This window comes from Apis florea, unplaced genomic scaffold (assembly GCF_048593485.1).
Source record: "Apis florea isolate Af1SG1 unplaced genomic scaffold, ASM4859348v1 contig_3203_pilon, whole genome shotgun sequence".
NCBI lineage: Eukaryota > Metazoa > Arthropoda > Insecta > Hymenoptera > Apidae > Apis > Apis florea.
The window spans coordinates 1107685-1130721 of NW_028256723.1; the positions used below are offsets into that span (position 1 = coordinate 1107685).

At 29.3% G+C, this 23037-nt stretch overlaps 1 protein-coding gene and 2 long non-coding RNA genes across 4 annotated transcripts in view; 1 reads left to right on the forward strand and 2 right to left on the reverse strand.

Annotated features, from left to right (window-relative positions):
- The window catches only part of UBL3 (ubiquitin like 3), a 70163-nt gene extending 52825 nt beyond the window's left edge, over positions 1-17338 (forward strand). Inside the window, exons 2-5 of one of the 2 annotated variants that reach the window (XR_015292801.1) lie at positions 11901-12009; positions 14613-14777; positions 16228-16474; positions 16947-17338. Coding sequence is in view for 1 of the 2 variants with exons in the window: in XM_003693859.4 (XP_003693907.1) it covers positions 11901-12009; positions 14613-14777; positions 16947-17011 (339 nt within the window). In the remaining variant the exon portion in view is untranslated. The remainder of the gene's footprint in view (positions 1-11900; positions 12010-14612; positions 14778-16227; positions 16475-16946) is intronic. The other variant, XM_003693859.4, reaches the window with a different exon arrangement.
- LOC105735527 (uncharacterized) lies at positions 9460-11460 on the reverse strand. Its single transcript, XR_004224909.2, has 5 exons — positions 11324-11460; positions 10828-10934; positions 10482-10726; positions 10221-10408; positions 9460-10138 (listed from the first exon to the last, which is right to left on the reverse strand). It is a non-coding gene; the product is annotated as an uncharacterized LOC105735527 (long non-coding RNA).
- On the reverse strand, positions 16722-20669 carry LOC147657127 (uncharacterized). The gene is made up of 2 exons (XR_015292813.1): positions 20542-20669; positions 16722-17190 (listed from the first exon to the last, which is right to left on the reverse strand). It is a non-coding gene; the product is annotated as an uncharacterized LOC147657127 (long non-coding RNA).
- Positions 20670-23037: the final 2368 nt, after the last annotated feature.

A 23037-nucleotide genomic window follows, 5' to 3' on the forward strand; every position in this document is an offset into this window, starting at 1 on the left:
CCAGTTACGTCAACAAAGCTCCATCCGTGACGTAGCACAAGGTCCTCGGCAATAACTTCTATCCGAGGTTCAATCGATAAAGCCTCCCATTTCGGTCAAACCGAAAACACGAACCAGTTTCCCGGAATCTCGAACTTCTCTCTCTTTCCCTCCCTCCCTCCCTTCCTCTCTCTCTACTATTAATACCACTACTACTATTATTAGTACTACTACTATTACTACTATTTCTTTTCACAAAATTAAAAATATTTAATATTTAAAAATATCAATAATCCATAATTCATATATGTTTTATTTTATTATAGTTCAAATCAGTAGAGTTTTTTTTTTATTTTTTACATGTTAATGTCTTTTGCAACAATGTTGCAAGAGAATATAATAATATAAACGCTACGACATAGCTATACAATGCTATACAGTAGCAACGATGATGGTGAAAAAAATAAAGGAAAAGGAAAGAACGTAGCACACGAACGAATGTCGTATGAAATTATAATTGTATTCAAAGGCGGAGGCGCTGCTGCCTCTCATTTGTTAAGCAAGTCGCGCATTGACGTCACACTATGCGAGCTACAGAAAACTACAGAAAAGTCGACTTTCGTGGGAAACTCGATTATACATTTTATTTTAAAGTTGTCTTGATCATTAGAAATTAATTTATTATCGGCTTTAACTTTTAAGTATCATTGGATCATAGATAGCCATGATAGTTTAAAGACAGTTTAAATTTTATATTGGATTAATTTTAAATTATGTTATTTTATTATTACAATTTTAATTTATATTTTATATCATATATATTAAATTATATCGATGAATATAATTTATTATTTGAAGAATATTTATGTTATGAATTGTAGAACAAATTTAAGAAATATTAATGAAATATGAGAGAAAGATATCTGTAAAGTTATGACTTTAATATGAATTTACATGATCACTTATTAATTAAAAAAAAATATATCGATATTTTCTCTCCATGAAAATATTTAAATTGCAAGTAATTGATTCTGACAGATGTTTCTACATAAATAATGTCAAGGATGAAGGTGTTATTTGGCAAGTTAAAATAATCGATTTTTTTCGTTGCATAATTTTGAATTTTTTTTTTTATTTTTAAAAATTTTATTCTCGATGACATGTCGATAACTCTATTTCAAAATGTTATTTTGAAATTAAATCTTCGTTAAAGAAAACTTTTGAAGGTCTCGCTATTACAATTTGTATAAATTGCACTTACTATGATGAAATTTTAATTAATATCTGATGAATTGAATTTCAATCGATTGAATCCACTTTATCTGAACATGAATTATTTGAATGAGAAATCATAAATAGTGAGAAAAATTGATATTCTTTTATATGAATTCCAATTATGTGTATAATATATTTACCATATAGAGAAACTCCATTTATGATGGAACAACATTTTAGTTAATACTCTATTAACTAAATTTTTCTTGATTGAATCCTATACTTATCTAAACGCGTAGAAAATATGAAGAATGAATTAGAGATAGAGCTTTAAACTATTTGTTTCTACTTAGATTTTTATGTATATAATCAGAATTTGGAACTGTTGAGAATTAAAAGATGTACAAAAGCTATCTATATTAAAAATATTTTATTCAAGATTACAACATAAAAAAAATCTATATGCAAATAAATTGCCAGACGACGCTAATATTCTACAAAGTGTATTCTAAAGTGTATTGTATTATAAAATATAATAGTTTCTAGTATAGTTTAGTAATAATCTACTTTTAAAATCATCCAATTGTTCTCATAGAACAATATTTCTCAACGTGGATCGTGACTCACAAGATAATTTGTAGGATGTAATTACTGCTGTCATTTTCATTTAATGACTTTCAATGTTTATTTTTTTTTTAATACAATTGCATAATCGTATTCCATAGCAATACCAGATGTCTCATTATTTAACTTAAAAAGAAAAACAGTATCGCTAATTATTTTGCGATAATATATATAAATAATAAATATATATAAATGTATAATATTAAGTTTTTAAATTTCTCTTATAAAGAAAATAGGAGGTTGCAAATTATTCGAACGTCACAAAAGAAGTTGCAACTCAAAAAATGGTTGGAGAACAGAGACATAGAGGGATGATGATGCACAGCAGCAGCCGCTTGACTCTCCCGCTCTGTCTCACTCGGAAGTCCCGATGGTATCGACATACATTCACGGAACCTGGCTCGTATTTTTCGACGAGCTTCTTTGACGGACGCACACAACGCTTTCAGGCGAAGGGCGAGCACGGTCGCGCGCACCCGTTCCGAATCTAGGTCATACTCTATGCATATGCACATAAATGCACTCGAATGCCCCAATGACCCAGTTTACGAATCCTGACGTAGTTATATCGTAGCCTCGACCCTATGACGTGCACTCTCCCCAAATCAAGGTAAACTTCCCCCGATACACGCTTCTATTCGCTATTAGACCACTTGTCTCTTCCTTCTTTGTTTCCTGTTTGTCGAATGGCAATCCTTGCCGCCGAGAAAGGATCATCTTAACGAATGTTACTAGATTAGATGCAAAGACGGAATGATTTTGATGTGAAGGATTATTATTGAGTGAAAATTATAATTCTGGAAGAATGTAGAATTTATTAGAGATTAATCTTTAATTTTATTTTCAAGAATAAATCAGATTGGAATGGAAATTAGAAAGATTTTTGATATTTTTTTCAATATCTTCCACAATAAACAATAAATCATTTATGTGAAAATTTTCATTGTAAATATTGAAATTATTTTGCAATCCTTTTGAGGATCATGCATGATTCACAGATTGCAAGTCCATGCTTTAAAAAATGATCAATTATAAAAATTATAAAACGAATTTCCTAATCCAAAATATTCAAATAAAATCGGTAATTTATTTTCCTCCTTTTTCCATCAAAAATAGAATCGATTAATCGGAAACCGATCGAAATAGTTACGTACTTTTCTATTTTATTCGTGCTATATGTACAACTTGTTAACGACTATACCACTATTTCCGCGTGAAACGCCCTCTTTCTCCCGAGTATTTACGTAATGACGCGGTGACCTGTTTCAGCCGGCGCTTAAATATGTAAATTGCGCGGAATTACTATTGTGTCGGCCGTGTTAAGCTTCTTATTCAAATTGTTGCTTTTAATCTTTTCCCGGTGGCCGATCTAACACGTTTCGGAACAACGTTGTCTCGATTAAGTTCCTTGTAAGCTAAAACCCGTTTTCCATTCTTCTCATATCTGACATCTGGATTTGTCTCTTACGCCTCATAAAGTTATAGTAGGATTTATAGCAACGATGCATTCTAATATATATTCGATGCGAATTGTATGTTTGAATTAACAAATCTTTTTTTAAACTAAGAATGCTTTGATTTTTTTTGAGAGGAATTATTAACCGTTTTCTATATTAATTTTATATTAATTTTTAAACTACATTTTGTTTAAAATCAATTGACGAAATTTGTATATTTTCCACAACATATCAATCTGGAATGGTTAGCGAATTTGAGAGCGATCAGAGAAAGAGTAATCAGAGCTCTTGAACCTTGAAAGACGACGTGTCAGCATTAAGATGGCAACATCGCAGTACTGCCCGTGAGATATACACGAAAAACGATATCTGAACTTGAGTGAGCGAAATAGCGTCGCCTATATAGTGCGACACAAGAGCAGCTCATTCTTCCATGGACATTTTACACTCCAGTTTTGAGTGCAACGCTTCGCACGAGTGCAACTCTGACCTAGAATTTTAAAGACTTATTTCTTACATTCGCTACTTTAACGTGACCATAATAAACCATAACCTTCGTGCACCGGATTCTAAAATGACAAAGCAAGTTGCCATGAATCAGTTTCATTACCTTGGAATTATTATAAGTTTTGCTATACAAAAGTTAATTAGAGATTGCACTATAATATTTTTCCAGTCTTCATTGATCTGTTTAAAAATGAATAATTAGTATTTAGAAATGAATAATTATACTCATAGCTACTTTATTGGTTGAATATATAAAAATATGTATATAGATGAATATATATAAATATATATATATATATAGATACATACCATATTGAAAGATATATTTTGTGGAATTCTTTTTTTAAAAATCTTTGACTTAATAATTATTTTTAATATTCTATAATTAAATTAATTCTTTTAAAATTGATTTAAAAAAGAAATCTAATTACATCATTCTTTCATAATGATAAAAAATAACTAAACATCTATTTTTTATTTTTGATGTATCATCAACACGTGATTCTAAAATTATTTTTTCTCCTATCAAGGAGATATTTCAACTAGGGATTATTTCACATGTATTTTCTTATAATGAATATCCTAATAGGACATCCTACGCCTGTGTCATAATTAATCTAGTAAGGCATGAAAAATACACAAGTGTTTTGAAAGTGACTTTGAACAGATGTCGAATGAAAAAAAGAACTATCGGTATCAGCTTACCTTCAATCCTCAGACCTCCAGTGTTTTTTCACTAAGGAGAAAGACTGAAATATGAGCTTCTGTTTTAGGCAGGCTATGCCTCGACTAAATAGGGTGATCCTTTACATGGAAGCCGAAATATCATTTGTTAGACAATAAAAAAAATTTTTGTAATCCTAATGAACCAGTTATATATTCATTTTGGATAAATCAATATATACTGACTTTCTTTTAATAGTATCTTTAACGATAAATTAAATTTAATATTCTGCGTTTTAAAAGAAAAATAATATTATTAATGTTTTAAAAAGATATATTAAAATTTTACATTAAAATTAATAGTTGAATATAAAATTCAAATGAAATTTAAAACAATTAAAAATTTCAAAAATCACAAGAAATATGATTCTGTCAGAAACACTGTATCTTCTAACCTCAATTTTTAAAAAAAGATTTAACGCTTTTAAAAAACGTAATAATTGAAAGACATTCTTATAAAATTAAATTATAAAGTTAAAAGAAATTTTATTGTTATTTACAATAATGAATTGCCAACGTGAATTTACAATTTTTCTTTTTTTCCTTCTCATCATTTCGCATCTTGTTCTTGTTGCGACAAATGCTTTTCACTGAGGCAAATGGAAAAGATATAACGAAGCGCGCGCAGCCAGTGCTCTGTTCGTTACGTTCGCTTAACGAGTGCTTTAACACTCGAACTGTATAACGAGTACACTTAACCTATCTGCATTGATAAACGTGTCGTTAGATTTTTGCAACCTTGATCCTAATCAAACGGATCGCAGTATTAGCGTCTAAATCGCATAGGAATTCTATTGAAAATAATATTTCAAAGTATATCATCTTGTATCGAATCGTTTAACCTGGATACTTGTGGGAAAGAAAAAAAAAATCGTTACATGTATCACAAAGTTCGGAGAAAATATTTTTTTCGTACCCTCGTTGTCTATTTCGAACCATTTCTCCCGCTTCTATTTTTTTTTCGTCTTTTTTTTAAATAAAATCTGAATTTCATGTCATGTACTACGAATGTGATATTTTTGACACGTTTACTATACTCTCTCGAATATCTCGTGTATATTACCGATAAAAACGGAACCAGATGTATCGACCGTATATTATAAAACTTTTTTTTTCATATTGAACAAGAGACACGAGAATTATGAGTGATTTCAAGTCATTTCAATCTCTACGTATTTATTTTTCAAAATTCCAAAAAGATCGAAGATTGGACAGACGAAAAAAGTTATTGACTTGTTGGTTTTCGTTAGATTTTACTTGTTTCGTGCACCGGTAAGTCGAATCGACATGAAATAGATAGAGTGGACATTCGTTGCGCTTGACACGGTGAAATGCGTTTCCAACGTGCGAATAATTTTTAGAAGAGCATGTATTGTGCTACTGCGTTTAAAGTGAAACTGAATACGCTTGGCGTCGAAATAGAGAGATTTCGTATAAAATTGAAAGCTCGCAAATTGTAGAAAGATTGTATAAAACTTCCTGGAAATAATTTTCTCGAACTTTTTTCTTCAAAAAATTTTATTGCAAGAAAAATTTTAATAATTATTAATTAAAATAAGAATTAAATTCAAATGAAGAAAATAAAAAAAATAAGAAACAAACACGAGAAAATAAAATTATAATAAAGTTTCGAGTAAAACCTAAAAAATCTCACTCGAATTGATCGAATTATTCATTCATATAATTCACAAATTCATATGGAATTTATTCATAACCTCAAAAAGTTAGTTTCATCGATAAAGGAAATCGTAAACTCTAGATTCCACTAACTGATTGAATGCTGATCGGAAAATGGGTGAGAGTTTTCGATTGTTAGGCTTTCTGATTCGAAATTCAGCTTATACAAACAGAACCTGGTTTCCGCGATAGCAAGGGCAGCCGTTTAGAATCGGTGCTCGCAACACGATGCATAATACAAATTGGTGTTCTTGCAACGATCGATAGCCCATGTTCGATTGTTCTCTCGGGAGCAGTTGCACATTGTTATTACAAGTGACGCCACGAGCAATGTGTTCTACTATTGTGGTATCCTTAATTACTAACGAAATTGGTTTAAAGTAGATTTATCTGTAATTCGTTGAAAATATTCTATATTTTATTCCTTTTTATCTTATTCTTTCTATCTTTTTTTTTCTCTTTTCTATTTAATTTCTATCACTAATTTTTCTTTGATTTTTCTATGACAAAATTTTTCTATTCGATACGATTTCAATGTATATTTCAGAAAATGAGAGAAATCTTCGAAGTATGCTTTATATTGAATCAAATCCATGACCATCATAATTTCGTTTCTGTTTTATTTGCGATATATATTTTTTCAATTTGAATGATTTGAAATAAAATTACGATGTATATTTCTTTCTTCTTTATTTCGTTTTTGTTAGAATAATAAGACTTTTGCTGGATGGAAAAACAATTTTTTTAGATTTATATGATATGAATAATGATTAAATTTGTAAAAATTATTATTTTGTTTTTTCAGGGAGAAAACAAAACATATTTATCTTGTCGATTGAACATGTCTTTAAAATGTATTATGATAACAGAGAATTAAGATATTTGATTGCGTATATAAGTCATAATTTATCATATTCTTAAGAATTATTAATTAAAACGAATAATATAAACAGATAAGTATAATGAAATTTTATCAATCTTAATAATTTATTCAAATGAAATAATCGCATTTTTTGATAAAAGAAACTTAACCTAAATTTGAGTAATTTTTTTAATACAAAGAAATTTACAGTTAAATTATTCCCTTTATATTTTATACATAAATACTTTCTTCAATATATTTTATAGTTTCGAACATTTATGCAGCAACGTAATCTCACAAAGGGAACAAATGAAAAGAAATTTATCAATTACACGCGATTTCTCGACACCAGTGGAAAGCCCTATTCTCCCATTCTATCGAGAAAAAGGAAATGAGTAGCTATTCGTCGGTCACGATAATTAGCCAAAGGAAAAGAAAACGACGAAGAAAAAGAGAAAGAGAACCAAGTGACGGAGGCGAGTTGTCCGCTTCACTCGGCTTTCTTTCCGAAACTCATCGTGCAAATAAAGGAAAGGGCCACGTCGAGGACGAAGGCCACCGTTACACATTCATCTTTTAAAGCGGCACTTTTCAAAGCATCACTTTACGAACCACCCAACTGCGTTACAGGAGAGAAAGCTCATTCCCTACATAGTGTCGCGAAACGCCTCTTTTATCCCTCTTTGCATTGCGTCCGTAACAACCATCGACTACACGTGTACTCGTCAATATTTTCCCTTTTTATTATTAATCTCTGCAGTCTCGTTCGTCCTCACTGGCTCGTCTTTTCTTAACATAATGTATATATAGAATATATTTTACGATATGCGTTATAATATTGTGATTAAGAATTTTGTTGTTTATTAAATAAGAAGGAATTAAGGAATTAAGGACATTATAACGTAGATGGAAAAGTCTTCGATTGACTTTTTGACCGGAGAGTTGAGAATTTAAATTCTGTTCGTTTTCATTTTTTTTTCTTTAAATAAATATAATATATATGTTAATATATATTCGTGAGATACTTTTGGAGGATCGATTCTGGAGGCTAGGCCAAGGTTAGTATATAGAAATATCGATTAAGGGTTATTTATTAAGTTATAAGCAATTTAAGTTTGCAGTAGATGAAGCAAGGCAGTGTTGTGACAAAGATAAAGCTGTCTCAATCTATCTTCGTCTCGTTTATAACATAATAAATAATGGATAGTTTTTTATAATAAAATTTCTAATAAATCTCTAATAATAAGAAACATAAAAAAACTGAAACTTTTATCATCTCTGACGTAATTTAAAAATTAATATTTTTATATAAATGTCAAATAATATTCCAAACTAATATTAGATCATATAGTATCCAACAAAAGAATAATTTATTAAAAACAAATTTTTTTCAATATAAAATCTTTTTATACAATTTTCCTTTTTTCATGTAGAGTTATTCTTATCGATTATATACTATCAATTTCAAAACCTTGTATAAATCCATATTTAACGTTATCCTTCGTCATATTCATACATTCTCTTTCTCTCTCTCTTTCTCTCTATCCTCTGCATTGCTACTCCCTCTCCTTCTAATCGTTTTATCTTTGAGAACTAATTGTTACTGAACATGCGGTTGAACTTCTCTACGCAGAGGAGCCGGGAGGCCGGAAAGTGTTGTCAAGCTGAAACAGCTTTTCTCCCTCCACAGCTTTTTAAAAGCATCCAGTCGTGGATGACGCATCAGGTAGCACAACACACACGCTTCCTCTCTCTTAAACACACTCCATCCAATGAGCGTCTAGCTACAAGCGTGTGTAGCACGGTAAAAAACCGAGTATCGAATGCTACCGCATGAATAAGTCCCTTTGAAGTTTCTACCACCCACAGCAACTCCGCTCCGAAAAATCTTGCAGCTTCAACCGTTTTAAAACCGACACGTTCTCCTCTCGTCATCTCGGCTACTCAGTCGTGTATCTTTATCCCTGTGTGCGCCTTTAAAAACCGAGTTCACACAGGTGCGGCCAAGTTTGCCATCCCTCTCCGATGCTTTCGTTTCTTGCCGGAGCAGGAACAACGGAACGAAACGAGGGAAAAAAGAGGAAAAGGGTGAAAAGGGAAGAAATGCGGAGGTGGTATTGCGCCACGTGTTTTGAAACTGTCTCGTCGCGTGGGACGATGAGCTTTTGTGGCGGAATGCACGCTGCAGCAGGAGCGGAAATATTTGTCCGGGTCTATCGTTACTCACAAGATCCTATTTCGCGCGAATTAATTATAAAATACGAATTAATGGCATTGCCGCGTACCACGAACTTTTCCATAGAATTAAATTCTATTTATGATTGGACCGAGCCAGAGTTCATGATTCCCCACTGCTAATTAATTTTCTATTATTGAACATTATTGGATTTAAGGAACATTTTTGGATATCCGTCATTCGTTGATTAAGAAATTTTAAACTTTATTTCAATTTTCTTCAAAATATAAAGAATGTAAAAAAAATCAGAGATATAATGGATATATATATATATAAAATTAATTTTGACCAGAATTTGAAAAATCATAATGTATAAATTATGTTTACATTTAAAATTAATAAATATAAATATATGTTCCTTGTTTTTCTTTTTAATTTTTTTTACAAAACAAGATGCTGTCTCAAAAATAAAATGTTGAACGAAAGAGAAAGTAACATTTTATTCATTTCAAATCTTTCTGTATATTATACGATATATTGTTACTAATTTATTTCATTCTTTATTTTTCTTTAATTTTGCACGAACCATGATTAAGTTCCTATTATACTCGTCTTGTATGCATTTGAAGTTTCAAAGCACGATTTAAAATCCTGGAGTTTCATTGAATGCTCATTACTACAGTTGAGTAAGAAACATGAAAAACGTAACAAGAATGATAAAACGCGATACGGTAACGCGTACAAAAGAGCTCATTGTAGAGAAAAAGGGGTACTGAGAATAAAATACCATGGAGTATTATTGCAAAAGAACACGATTGTAGAGGGAACGTTCAAAGAATGTTAGATGAAGTAGCGTCCTCGAAGCAACGAATGTAAGCAGCATTATGTTACTCCACATAAAGTTCGATATTTTGAATCCTATTATTCGAACATGATAAAGCTTACCATTAAAATAAATTCCTTAATAAGAAATATTATATTATGATATTTTCTAACTTACTATTTTCATCCATTTAAATTCATCATTTGAATATCGCTTGTTTTTAGAAGTTCATCAAAAAAAAATGTTTCGAATAAATATTGAATAATTTCAAGGAGATGTAATATGATGTAATTAATTTTCTCTTGGATGAACTTATAAAAGTCAACACTTGAGCTCACTTTAGATGAAGTATCATACGACATTACCTATGGATATCAAAATATATTAAATTCCAAAATATATTAAAATCTATTTAAAGAGAACAAATCGAGTACTTACATAAATTTGAAATTCCTTGTTTTAGATTTGATCGATAATAAAAATCTCAAAGGCATGATGATAACAATTGATTATTCGTGACTAGGTTCGTAACAATGATTTATGCTGTTACAACGCTAGTTCGGATTCTTGCGACCACAAAAGCCACGAAGGATCACAAATTCTCTCCTTCCTTTCATCTCTTTCACTTCCTCCGAACGACCACGAGTCTGGCTTCGTTGGTAATTATTTATGTTGACCGGTCTCTGCGCGAAACAGTAATTGAATTTGCGTCCGTAAAACGGCCACTGACCGTAATTTGTCGACTAGTCAAAGAGAAGGAAGAGAGATAAAGAAAGAGAGAAACCTAGATGATTAATACAGGTCTTAATTGTCCTCGTTGTTGTGCGAATGAAACGTGGCTGATGATGTGCTTAAAGCCAATTGAAGTCTCTTAGGGGAATCTTAGATCTCCTGGAAATAATGAACTTGTGTCTACGATCTTATGTACAAAATGTGAAATATCTTTCTCTTTGAACAAAATTTTTGTAAAAAATAAAAGATTAAAAGATTAATTTCAATGATTTATATCGTTATCACATAATACGATCATATTTATAGGTTATATTGACTCGTCATATCATATTATTTATCATATTATATATCATTTGTAAGATTTTAATAATTTTGATTGTTTCTCTCAATTATCTAAAAAAATTTTTTCATTGTGTTTATTATCTAAATGTGATTGAAATATAAAAATCAAAATTAAGAAAATTTAAGACGAAAAAAAGTCGGAATTAATTCCCTTTCATACGGCGTGTGCCTATGCAAAGATAAATAAAAAAACCACATATGTACACCTTAAATACTTCTCATATAGTCTTTTTCGTCTCGAGCTTTTTCCCCTGTCGCAAAGCTTTTTTTCAATGTTTCCCGAGCGCGTTTTCTTTCTTCTTTATCCTTATAACGGATGAGCCAAAGAGGCGACCTCTGTTATGGACCCCTCGAAGTAAGAGAGATACGCCACGAAGGGGCGCGACATTTGCGATTCAAAGCACAACGAGAAAATGAAGATTAAGGGCGGAGGGTTTAAACGAACGAGAATTACGACACGTGTACTCATGCGAGAGGGTATGAAGGGTGCTAGAGATGGTGTCTATAGTCACCGCCTGACTCTTTTATTCGAGTTCATTTTATAAGTCAATATCGCAGCTAGAGGCAAAGAATTGCCTTTGTAAAGTTAAAGCGTTAACTGAACAGTGATTTGTTGGTCCAAATATTTCGCAAACAAACGGATTGACGATTGAACGAATTGTACAGATAATTTTATTTGATGTTAGGGATGATATATCAATGTACGATATTTTTTGTTGTGTAAAAGATCAAAAAAATTATAATATTAATCTTGTTTCTTAAACTTTTTTTCCTGTTTTGCAGATAAATCTACGCCTCATTCTTGTCAGTGGTAAGACAAAAGAGTTCCTATTCAGTCCGAGCGACTCTGCGGGGGACATAGCGCATCATGTGTTTGAAAATTGGCCAGAAGGTACGTTATTATTGAAATTTATTTACATTGTAAATACATGTAATCTCATACATGAAATGACTAATCAATGATTCTTTTTATAAAAGATTTTTATTATAAAAAAAACAATAAATAAATAAAAGAACAAAAAGGGATAAAAACAAATAAAATAAAATTATGAAAGTTTGATAATATTTATCAATGAATTTCATATCGCATATTCACGAGATTCGAGATAATCGCATTGAACAATATGCAAGACGGTCCAATTAAGTCTCCTGTCGTATTAATCTATCATTCGAAATTTCACATGACATGATGTGTCATAGAAATTCCCTTATCATCGAGAAACTCGATGGAAGGATCGCGTTGTCACAAGACACACTTATACAATTATCCATACAATAACTGTATTCGATACGATATATTAGACGAACATATTTTTCTATCAATAAATTAAACTTAGTTTATTGTTCATCCATACTATACGATGGTATTTTACGCTTGTATTTTCATCGTCTATCATTGTCAGACTACGTGAAGCATGAAAGTACCGAAATTGAAAATACTCGCAGAAATATATAGACCATAAAACATCGCCATCTATCGTGAGATATATCAAAAGCATGAAGTACAATTCAATTAAGCATAGTACAACGCGAGATGGCGAAACGAGCAAAGCAAAGATTTCGAAACCGAATGAGAAATTTGTTAGCATAATTTATCGTACAATGAGATTTACATAAAAATTACGTTAAAAAAGAGAAAATGGTAAAAACGAATTGATTAACGAGAGAAAAGTTTCAAAACTATAAATGTCATTTATTATTTTTGTTACTTTCTATGAATGCTTTGAAAAAATAATGTAAGTATTATTAATTATATATTGAAGAAACTTATTAAATGAATAATGATATATTTATATTTGTTTAACGATAAAAATAAAGAATGATATATTAAAAAACAGTTTTTAAGTAGAATTCATTAATTCAGAACAACATGTCAAATATATGCAATATTAAAAATTTTTTATAGGTTATGTTATTATTTTATTATCGTTATTTCTTCTTTTCTAAAAGCAAATAATTTTATTTATAATAAATTCAAATAAAAAAAATACAAGATAAAATTCTTAAAAATCTATTTTCTATTTTAATCTACAATTTTATAACAAATCTCACTTTATATTATTTTTATTATACGAAATACAGGGCTCCTCGTAAGCATTATACATATTAATCTTGTATCAAAAAAAAAAAAGAATTAGATTTATCTTTATTTCCATACTGTAAAAAGTGAATCGAGTGGGTTTTCATTCTTCTAAGAAGCATATTTCATGCAAATCTTCTCAATACTTGAAAAGTAACCCGTTTAATATTAAAATGTATTCAGTGACCGCAACATCTCTTTTGCTATCTTAAATTGTCGCATCGAAATTAACTTTAGTTTTGAAAAATAGAAAAGAGAAATTATATGAAAATTATTATTGTTATTGTATAGTTAATTTAGATAACATTCCTCAAAAATTCGATAATTAATAATTGCGCCAAATTTTCAATATGTTTGATCATGTTGTCCGATATAATACAAGAGAAAATCTTTTTTTATCTTTGAATACAATATATAATAATTCAATTTAGCATGATTTTTTATCTAATGTTTATCTAATTAATATATATAATTTATATAATTTATGTATATTTAATATATTTTTATCTTTGTTTTGAAATAATTCGTAATTATGAATAAAATTTATGAATATTATATGCTGTATATTAAGAATGCTTAAATAAATTTTATTAGAATCTGTTACAATTCGTTAAAATGATATAGTACAAAATATATTTTTATTAAATATACCATAAAAAAGTATATTTAAATTATAAAAATAAATGTAAAAATGAATTTCAATAATACATGTAATTTTTATATTTTGAATCTGTCATGTTTTGTAGTAGTATAAATTTGAAAAATTAAATCAAATTTTAATTTAAAATTACTCTCAAAATTACTCTAAAATAATCTTATCATAAATATTTTTAATACATATATTTATGTACAGAAATGTATACAAAAATATTTCTTCTTCAAAAAAATAATTTCAAATATTTAATATTTAAAATATGAAAATGAAAAAGGCATAAGATAATTTCTATTTTTCTAGTTTAACATGATTGCTAAAATTTTTACACGCATTTTTAAGAAACACAATTTAACATAACATTGAATTATTTCTGTCTCTTATTTTCAATTTCAATTTCTTCTTCTTACTATTCATCACATAATTTCAAGAAACATGGTCAGGACACGTCATAATCTTATCTTTTACATCCAAAATAGAATATTTTCAAATCCTTTTGCGTGTCATTCATATTCTTTTTACACCGTCGACGAATTAAATTCGATGAACAGTAAAAGTCGAGGAAATTCACGGAATTTTTGCTGAGAAGCGACTGATGAAATTATCAAAGTGAAATATTCTCGGCATCCTTTCCATAAGTCTAATGAACTTATTATTATTTTTTTCGTCATGTCGTTGCCCCACCGATGGAAAATGCTGAAAATATTCGAGGCAAGGTCATTCCGAGGTCTTATACGAGGTTTCTGTCTCTTTATCTTTTCAGACTGGGCGGAAGAGGCAGTCGCTAAAGCGGAGATCCTGCGGTTAATCTACCAGGGCCGTTTTCTGCACAGCAATGTCACGCTCGGTGCTCTTGGGCTTCCTTTTGGGAAAACCACGGTGATGCATCTGGTCCCACGAGAGAATCTTCCCGAGCCTAATTCTCAAGGTAAATCATCGACCAGCCATCCTCCTGTTTATCCTGTCCAGGAGAAAAATGAAAGGCGAAGCTCTGGCCAGGGGAAAGAGAGCCTTTATCTTCTGAACCAATATAGAGCCACGGTTTAATCCTCTAATGGTGGATTCTCTCGAGCGAACATAGCTGGCTAGAAGAATTTTTAAGTATCGTTGCTTTTTGGAATAGTTTTCATGTTAGTTATGGGTTTAGATTTTATTATTAAAGTCAGATGAAAGCTATTATATTTTTTTTTTGTATAATAGAATCATATACTCAATACGGTATCATATTAATTTCCTTTAAATCTTCTTAGGAATGATATTCAAGTGTTGATATATCATTATATTTGCATTCATGAACAGTTCCATCTTTCTTTTTGACATCACCTAAAAATTATTTAGAGATCATTAGGATGATGTGTTCATTTGATTCAAAGGATTCAAAGGATGAAAAACATGTGATATTATATAAATAAAGAAAAAAAAAAATAATTGAAACAAGAGAAACTAAACAAGATTATATCATTATGTTTATGCTTATATTAATGTAATAAATCCTAATTCTATTTAGATGTTTATAGTAAATTACACATCTATTGTAAAATACAATAGTGTATATATTGTGTAATGTATATTATAATACTATATAAATACTAGATTAATTTATACTATAATTTTATTTTCTCTTCTTAATATTTTTGTTATTTTTAAACTTAAGACGCATAGGTCCTATTTCGTATACCTTCTCATCTATTATATATTTCGTAATATGAGGCATCATCAAAATGAATCAATATTTATCAAAGTTTATTATTTATGAAAGTTAAAGAAAAACCATGAATATATAGTTACTTTATTTTATTATATATGATTCATGTGCCTCGCGGAATAAACATGCAACATTATTTGCACACTCAACATACTGTTTTTCTTTCTCTGTGCGGTCTCGTTAATCCTCCATATGTATATTCTATGTGCACTCGAGATAACAACGATTTACTTTTTCATTCCCTATGGTCACCATATAAATTTACATTCTATTTTTCATCTTTTGTTTCCATATCCTTTTTAAACAGATTTTGCAAATAGATTTAAAATATGTTGCATTTTAGATATATTATAAATATTTATATTTATATATTTATTTTACAGATTTTTTTTTAAAATATCCTTTTAAGATTTCAATCCAATTTTGTTTTTATTACTTTTTTTTGTATTTTAATTAAAATTTCATATATATTTTATCAACTAAATTTGGAAGTAATATTATAAATTTATTTATCTTTTCTAAAATCAATAATTTATAAATATAAAAAAACAATATGCAACAAATATTTATTGCCAACATTTATTAATATTATTTATATATTGATCATTCAATATAACAAATTATAATATTCAATATTAGCTAAAGATCCCAATCTCACTTTTGCTAATTACAGGTCTTCTGCCTAACGGCGGATACATGCACATACCAGCCCGACAACATTCTGCTTCCTGATTATGATTAGCAAAATCTTCCAAAAAAAAAAAAAAAAAAAAATAATAAAAACAAATTCCAAAGTGTGTCCATGTCCGTACAATCCAAATGTCCACGATCATCGTTCCTGTACAACCCAATCTCTTCGCGATCTTGAAAAAGAAATTACGTGGCAGAACTCATGGTACTTAATTGCTGTTTACTTCGAGGTATTATCTTTGTTATTGTCGACGACAAATAACTATTTATGCTCAGTAAACACGACAACTTTGTAGCGATACTTAAACCCGTGTTTCCTCCTTGACAAGAAATGAAAAATAGAAAGAAAGGGGTTCGCGTGTCTCGGTTTATAGTCTGTTGGCGGAAGTCGAGGACAACGCGCACGCGAAAAAGATTCACAACTCGCTACTTTTATATCACATTTCAGAATAAAATCAGAAATAAAAAAACATGTAATACTAAAGATTTTTAAATATAATTTATCCATGTGTTTTCTACTTGGTCTTTCCTTTTGTATTTTTATTTATAAATTTCAGAATAACGATATAATTTATGAAATCTCATTTATGAAATCTGTTTTATTTTTTTTTTTTTCAACTCTCTATTCAAAATAACTGTTTCAAGTAAGAGACAATTTCTCATTGTAATTAGAATAACAAAACTATTACTTCTCTGTTACAGATCAGAGGCAAAAAAGTAAAGGCGGTGGGAGTAGTTGCTGCTCAGCTTCCTGTTGCATACTTTAAAGAAAACGTTGGCTGCCCTGGATATATTTTGAGGTCGTTCCGTGTGAGAGCCAGCTCCCATGTTTCTTCAAGCTGAGCCATGGTTTCTAAGGTTTCGACGCTGGTGTATCATTGTTAGTGGCTGAGCCTCGTGAGCATTGTAGCAAAGCAAAGTTGTCGCATCCTTGTCGCCGATTCATCTAAATTAAAACAAAAAAAAAAAAAAAGGATTTATTTTGGTTCATCTGCAACGCACGCTAAAAACATCGTTCACCGTCCCAAGTGAACAAATTCTGTCATCATCAGTCTCTTGAAGAGAAAAAAATATAATGGAAAATTTCAAAGTCAGATTTATATGTCTATAACATCGTATAAATTCTAAAAAAGAAATTGTAATGTAAGCCAAACAACATAATTTATACATGTTGTTTTATATTTTGTTTTGGTAACTGTGTACACAAAAATCTATTTATAACTTATATCGCGTCAAAGAGATTGTCAAGTTTTTAGGCATATCGATGACCTGGTTCGACATTGGAACACATAATGTCGAAAACGCCGTTCAGCTTTCACGGTCCAGAAATCAAGAGGAAATTACGTGTTTCAAGGAACATCAACGATCATCATGTTTGATTTGTTCGCTTTTGCAATCTATTATTAATTGTATCACATATAAGAGAAGATGATTCTAGTAAGATGAATTCCTCATCGGAAGAGATAGGATGTTAAAGCCTTTCAATGAAATAGGGGTTGAAAATACGCTCTGTTGAACGGCGCTATACGATGCTTAGAATCTCAACCACTATTCGACTATATTGCAGCGTTAAATAGTAATTATTATTGTAGACAGGATCCGTGAATGTGTTGCGTATGAATGAATGTGTTACATTTGAAAGATCGATGGAGAGGAAGAGAGAGTGTGTGTATATGTGTGTGTGAGAAAGAGGGAGAAGAGAGAGAGAGAGAGAGAGAGAGAGAGAGAGAGAGAGAGAGAGAGATAAATTTATGTTGTGATATGCAGGTAGTGAATATAATTATATATTATACATACTATTATTAAAACTATATATATATTATATATATATAAAATTATATATATATATATATAATGGTATGAGACATGTTGACACGCAGTTAAATTCTCATACACAGGATAGACTTTATTAACATGAATTTAAAGTAATATTATGACGCCACTTCGAGAGTTTAGTATTCTGGAATAAGATTACAGAGAATCAGAAAAAGAACATTGGATCTCTAATGGTAGTTATGATTAAATAAACATTCAAATATATCTCCTGTTAACTCCTTTTCCTTATCCACCATTGTTTCCCTCTTCATGTATTCTTATCTTTTTCTATCTTAAAATCCTCGCGTTTTAATTCTCTTTTCTTCTCTTCTCTTTTCTTTTCTTTTCTTCTCTTTTCTTCTCTTCTCTTTTCTTTTCTTTTCTTTTCTTTTTTTCCCCTCTCTCCTACTTTATTGTTTCCACCCGTCCATTTTTTATCATTCGGGCCTAGAAATGTTCATAGACCCAAAAAATCAATTCATGTTATAGCTGAGATATCCAATATCGCGAATATTGATTATAGTTAGGTCCAACCAAACCATTTTACAATAAGTTGTAGCTTATTCTATACTCAACTATATTACTGTATAATGTATGACTCTTACCAATGCATAACACGTGTATATAATATATATATATATATATAATGTTCTTATTTAGTGAAATTCATCGTCAAACAAACGATGGTCAGATGTTTATTTAATTTATTATCGTATGGAATGTCGACAAATAATGTATTTTTTTTTTGCACGTTCGAGATAGTTTGTATCTGCTTGACTCATATCAAACTTGTGTACTATATGAATTGAACTTAATGCTTGTGTTTCTCGATAATCAATTACAGACATTTTCTCTGTAAAAAAAATTCTAAAGAAAAAAAATTATAAATCAAATCGTTGTTAATTCTAAATGTTCTTTAGGATTTGTTTATCGAATCTCGAAAATTAAGAAAAAAAATTTTTATCGTGTTGTTGAATGATATTGAAAAATGGTGTTATTAGATGTATTTTTTTTTTTTGTTCATAAATATTTGTGAAATGTGTAATATTTTTAATTTGACGAAACATGTGTATTTCACAAAATTAACATAACTACTTACAGAATTGGTATGCTGAGTGCATGCAGATACGATTATAAGTTTATAGGAATGATTAATACAAGTATTTAGTATCTAAATAGGTTTTTAATACCTTCGTATATTTTTGCTATCGATTTATCAATCAAGATATCGCTCTTTTCGTTTTTGTTTATATTTCCTTTTTTTTCTCTTTTATTTACGTACTATTAAGAGATAGATTAGCGGTATGAATGCTGTTTATAAAAATAACAAATTGTTTAGTGAGTAAGTCAAAAAGTTACGATAAACACATCACACACAAACACACACACACATATATATATACACAATAAGTACATGAGAATGTGAATTTCAAAAAAAAAAACATAATGTTTGCTATGCATACTTTTTGAGGTTAGTTAATGATCGATATTATCGAATCCGAGTAATAATCGTACGCTATAAAATTCTTACAGGCGAATCGATTTCCATTTATTATTCGATCATAAGGTAAAAATTATGTGTATAAAAAACAAAAAAAAAGAAAGAATATACTCTGTAATAAGCTTGCTGCACAGTTCCTTTGACGTTACAATATTACTTTAAAATCTTGCGAAAGAAAAAGTAAAACGTGTTTATTTAAAACACGAAATGATAGTGAAAGAAAGAAACAAAATAAAACTCTGTTGAAATTAATAGTAGGATAACTTTCCTTTGCGGTGAATCAGAAATTTTACCTCGTCTATTGTAAGAACTATTTTGAGCAATGTGACATGATAAAAAATTGAATGCGATATATTCTTTGTATAAAAAAAAATATTCGGATTGGAAAGAATATTCGATGACGAACAACTATCTTTTTCAAAAATATGTTTTCAAGATAATTATCCTTCATACCACCAATCACTCCATCTCTTTCTCTCTGTATCTAAATATCGATATCCGTTGTTTTCTTTATGTTCGTCATACCTTACGAAGATGATCTCACACTGAACGCAATGAGAATGAAAAAAAAAGAAAACATATGGTAACGTACCCACCATGACTAGCAAGTATTAAAAGGAAAAGGGAAAAAAATTATGAATGCCATGGAACTTCTAAAAGATCATGAGGAAGCGGGGTTAATTTAAAAAATGAACAAAAACAAAAAAACAAAGAAACTGTAATAGTGTATTATATTATATAACTATATGCCTGATTCTATTTGCTGTTTAAACGAGAAAGATGATAAATGAAAATAAAATGGTATTCTTAAATACAAAAAAAAGTAATAATGGTAATATTAATAATAATAATAATAATAATAATAATAATAATAATTATAATTATAATAATAATTATAATAATAATAAAAGTAAATAATAATTAATAATAATAATTATTATTATAAACAGTCTATGAAGAATATAACTTACACACACTTACATCATATCAAAATTTCTAGCAGTTAAGAATCAAATCATAGATTTATTTCTACACGCGTTTGTTCCAGTGAAGTATACGCGTATAATACCATTGTACAAGTAACGTACAAAAAGTTTTGATTCTTCATTGATGGCATCATGTGGATCTTAATCGATCTTAATTACTAAGTTGGCATTAGTTACGATGCAAATCGTATCATCGAAAATTGTGGACGATCCTTAATCCATCTTTCTTCATGTAAAATGAGCTGATTACAGGTTTTCATGATATAATGTAAAATATGATACTACGATGGGATTGAAATTGTTGTTGTAATCATCAAATCGAGTTATGCATTAATACATCAAGATGAGCATTTATTCTATTTGAAACTCGAGCATCTAAAACTTATTTCACTTCTGTTCAAGTATAATAAACGTATGTTTTCATTATGAAGAAGATAATAAAAAAGGAAAGGAACACGATGACGAAGAAGAAAGGAAAGCTTAATTCCGTTAAAAAAACGGAATCTAATAAATTATAAGCTTGTATATCAACAAAATGTTTTTTTGTTTATGAATCGAAAACCGTAGTCAATTCAGTTTACTTCAAAAAATTTAATCAAATACATATATTGGCGTTTCTCATCTCTCAGATAGAGCATTGTTATTGCTAGTCAGACAGATTTTATTAATCGTGAGAGCATATTGGCGGATCAACGAAATGATAATAATATATGTATTAATTCCACAATATTTCAAATATTGTAAAGAATGTTATAATTTTATTGCTGTTTCGAAAAAAACATAAACTTTTGAAAGATCGTTGTAAATGTATCGATTAAATTTCAAAATCAAAATGACCCGCGACAAAAAAAAAGAAAAAAAGGAAAGAAATAATCGAAATCATAAAAATTAAGCTTCGTGCACAAACATTCCAAAATGAAAAAGAATGAGCCCTATCTTCGTGTTTAAAAACCCTTATCCTCCTGTTTTAATAAATTATATCCTATTTAAACAGTGTTAAAGAAGAGAAATCATATTAGAGATTCCGTGTTGTTCGATGTTAAAAAATAATCGTAGAACGTTACGATGTAATCGTATTCGACGAAACGATTATAATTATATGGCTGAAAATAATTTAATCACATGAAAACATCGTGTGTGATCTGTCCCTCATACATATGTGCACATAATCTTTATTGACGTCGAGATTCACGATTTAACAACAAAGAAAAAGAAAAAAAACAAAAAAAAAAAGAGAGAATAATGAAATGTACAAAGCAAACTATAATTTTATACGGAAATCGGGATATAATGATTTTACTTTAGATCTGTGAAACGAAAAATCATACATGACAATTGAAATTCTACTTTAGAACCAAATAACATATTATTGTATAAAATTATTCTCTGACAACCTTTAAACTCTCTTCAAATGACAAATAATCCTAATTCTTTGTTGCTTTTATGTTTGCAGTTTAAAAACAATATTTTTCTAGACGAAAACTATTTCTATTCATGCGATACACATATACACATACATACATACATACATGAATGCGCGAATTCGTGAAAATCGATTTTGAAAAAAAAAAGGAATGCATCCATGCATTTTGATTGAATGTGTTTTGGTATCAAAGATATTTAATACCAGTATGTAATATATATTCATTCAAATTGATAATCGATTCTTTTTTTTCTTTTTTTTTTTTTTTTTTTTTTTTTTTCTAAAAAAATGATTCATTTTTTTTTGTGCGTATTCGAAAAATATATAAAATTTAAAACCACCGAAAATTAAAATTTGTACGTGAATGTTTAATTAATTATTTGCTCTCAAAGAAAATAATTTCGAGCTAAAAATATTTTTTAATCCTTTAATAAGAAGGAGATGTATAAAACATTTTCAACTGGCCGTCCTACATAGAATATGGCGAATGTTAAATATATTATTTGAAAGCTATCCTACGTATTGCCATAACTTATTGATGCGTGTAAATTATATACAAACGATTCAACTTATTAAAGTTAAAGCTCTAACAAAATGTAACACGCAATAATTTTTGTAGATCATATGTTAATAAAACTGATGTTAATAAATTCTTCCATAAATTTCTATTAATTCGAAAATAAAAAAGAATTGAAAGAGGAATAGTAAATTGAAATAATAAATCTAATTAAAAGAAAAAAAGAATGTACTGATGATTAATTTACAATATCTGCGTGTTAATTTATTCAAATGTAATAGAAATGTCGAAAACGAGCAATAGTAAATGGCACTTATTTAATGTCTCATACATCCTTCTTGTGTTTATATTTATTGTTTTAATTTTTGCCAACTATCCCCATGTAATGTATCATTTTAAACACAGCCAAGTATCTTATCATACGTGTAACATAGAATAAGGAGTATATCATGCCATAAAAGTGACGATGGTAAACGTTTCTAAACGAGAAATCATATAGTGATAATATTCATCACATCATATTCATTCACACAAAAATACTCTCATATAAC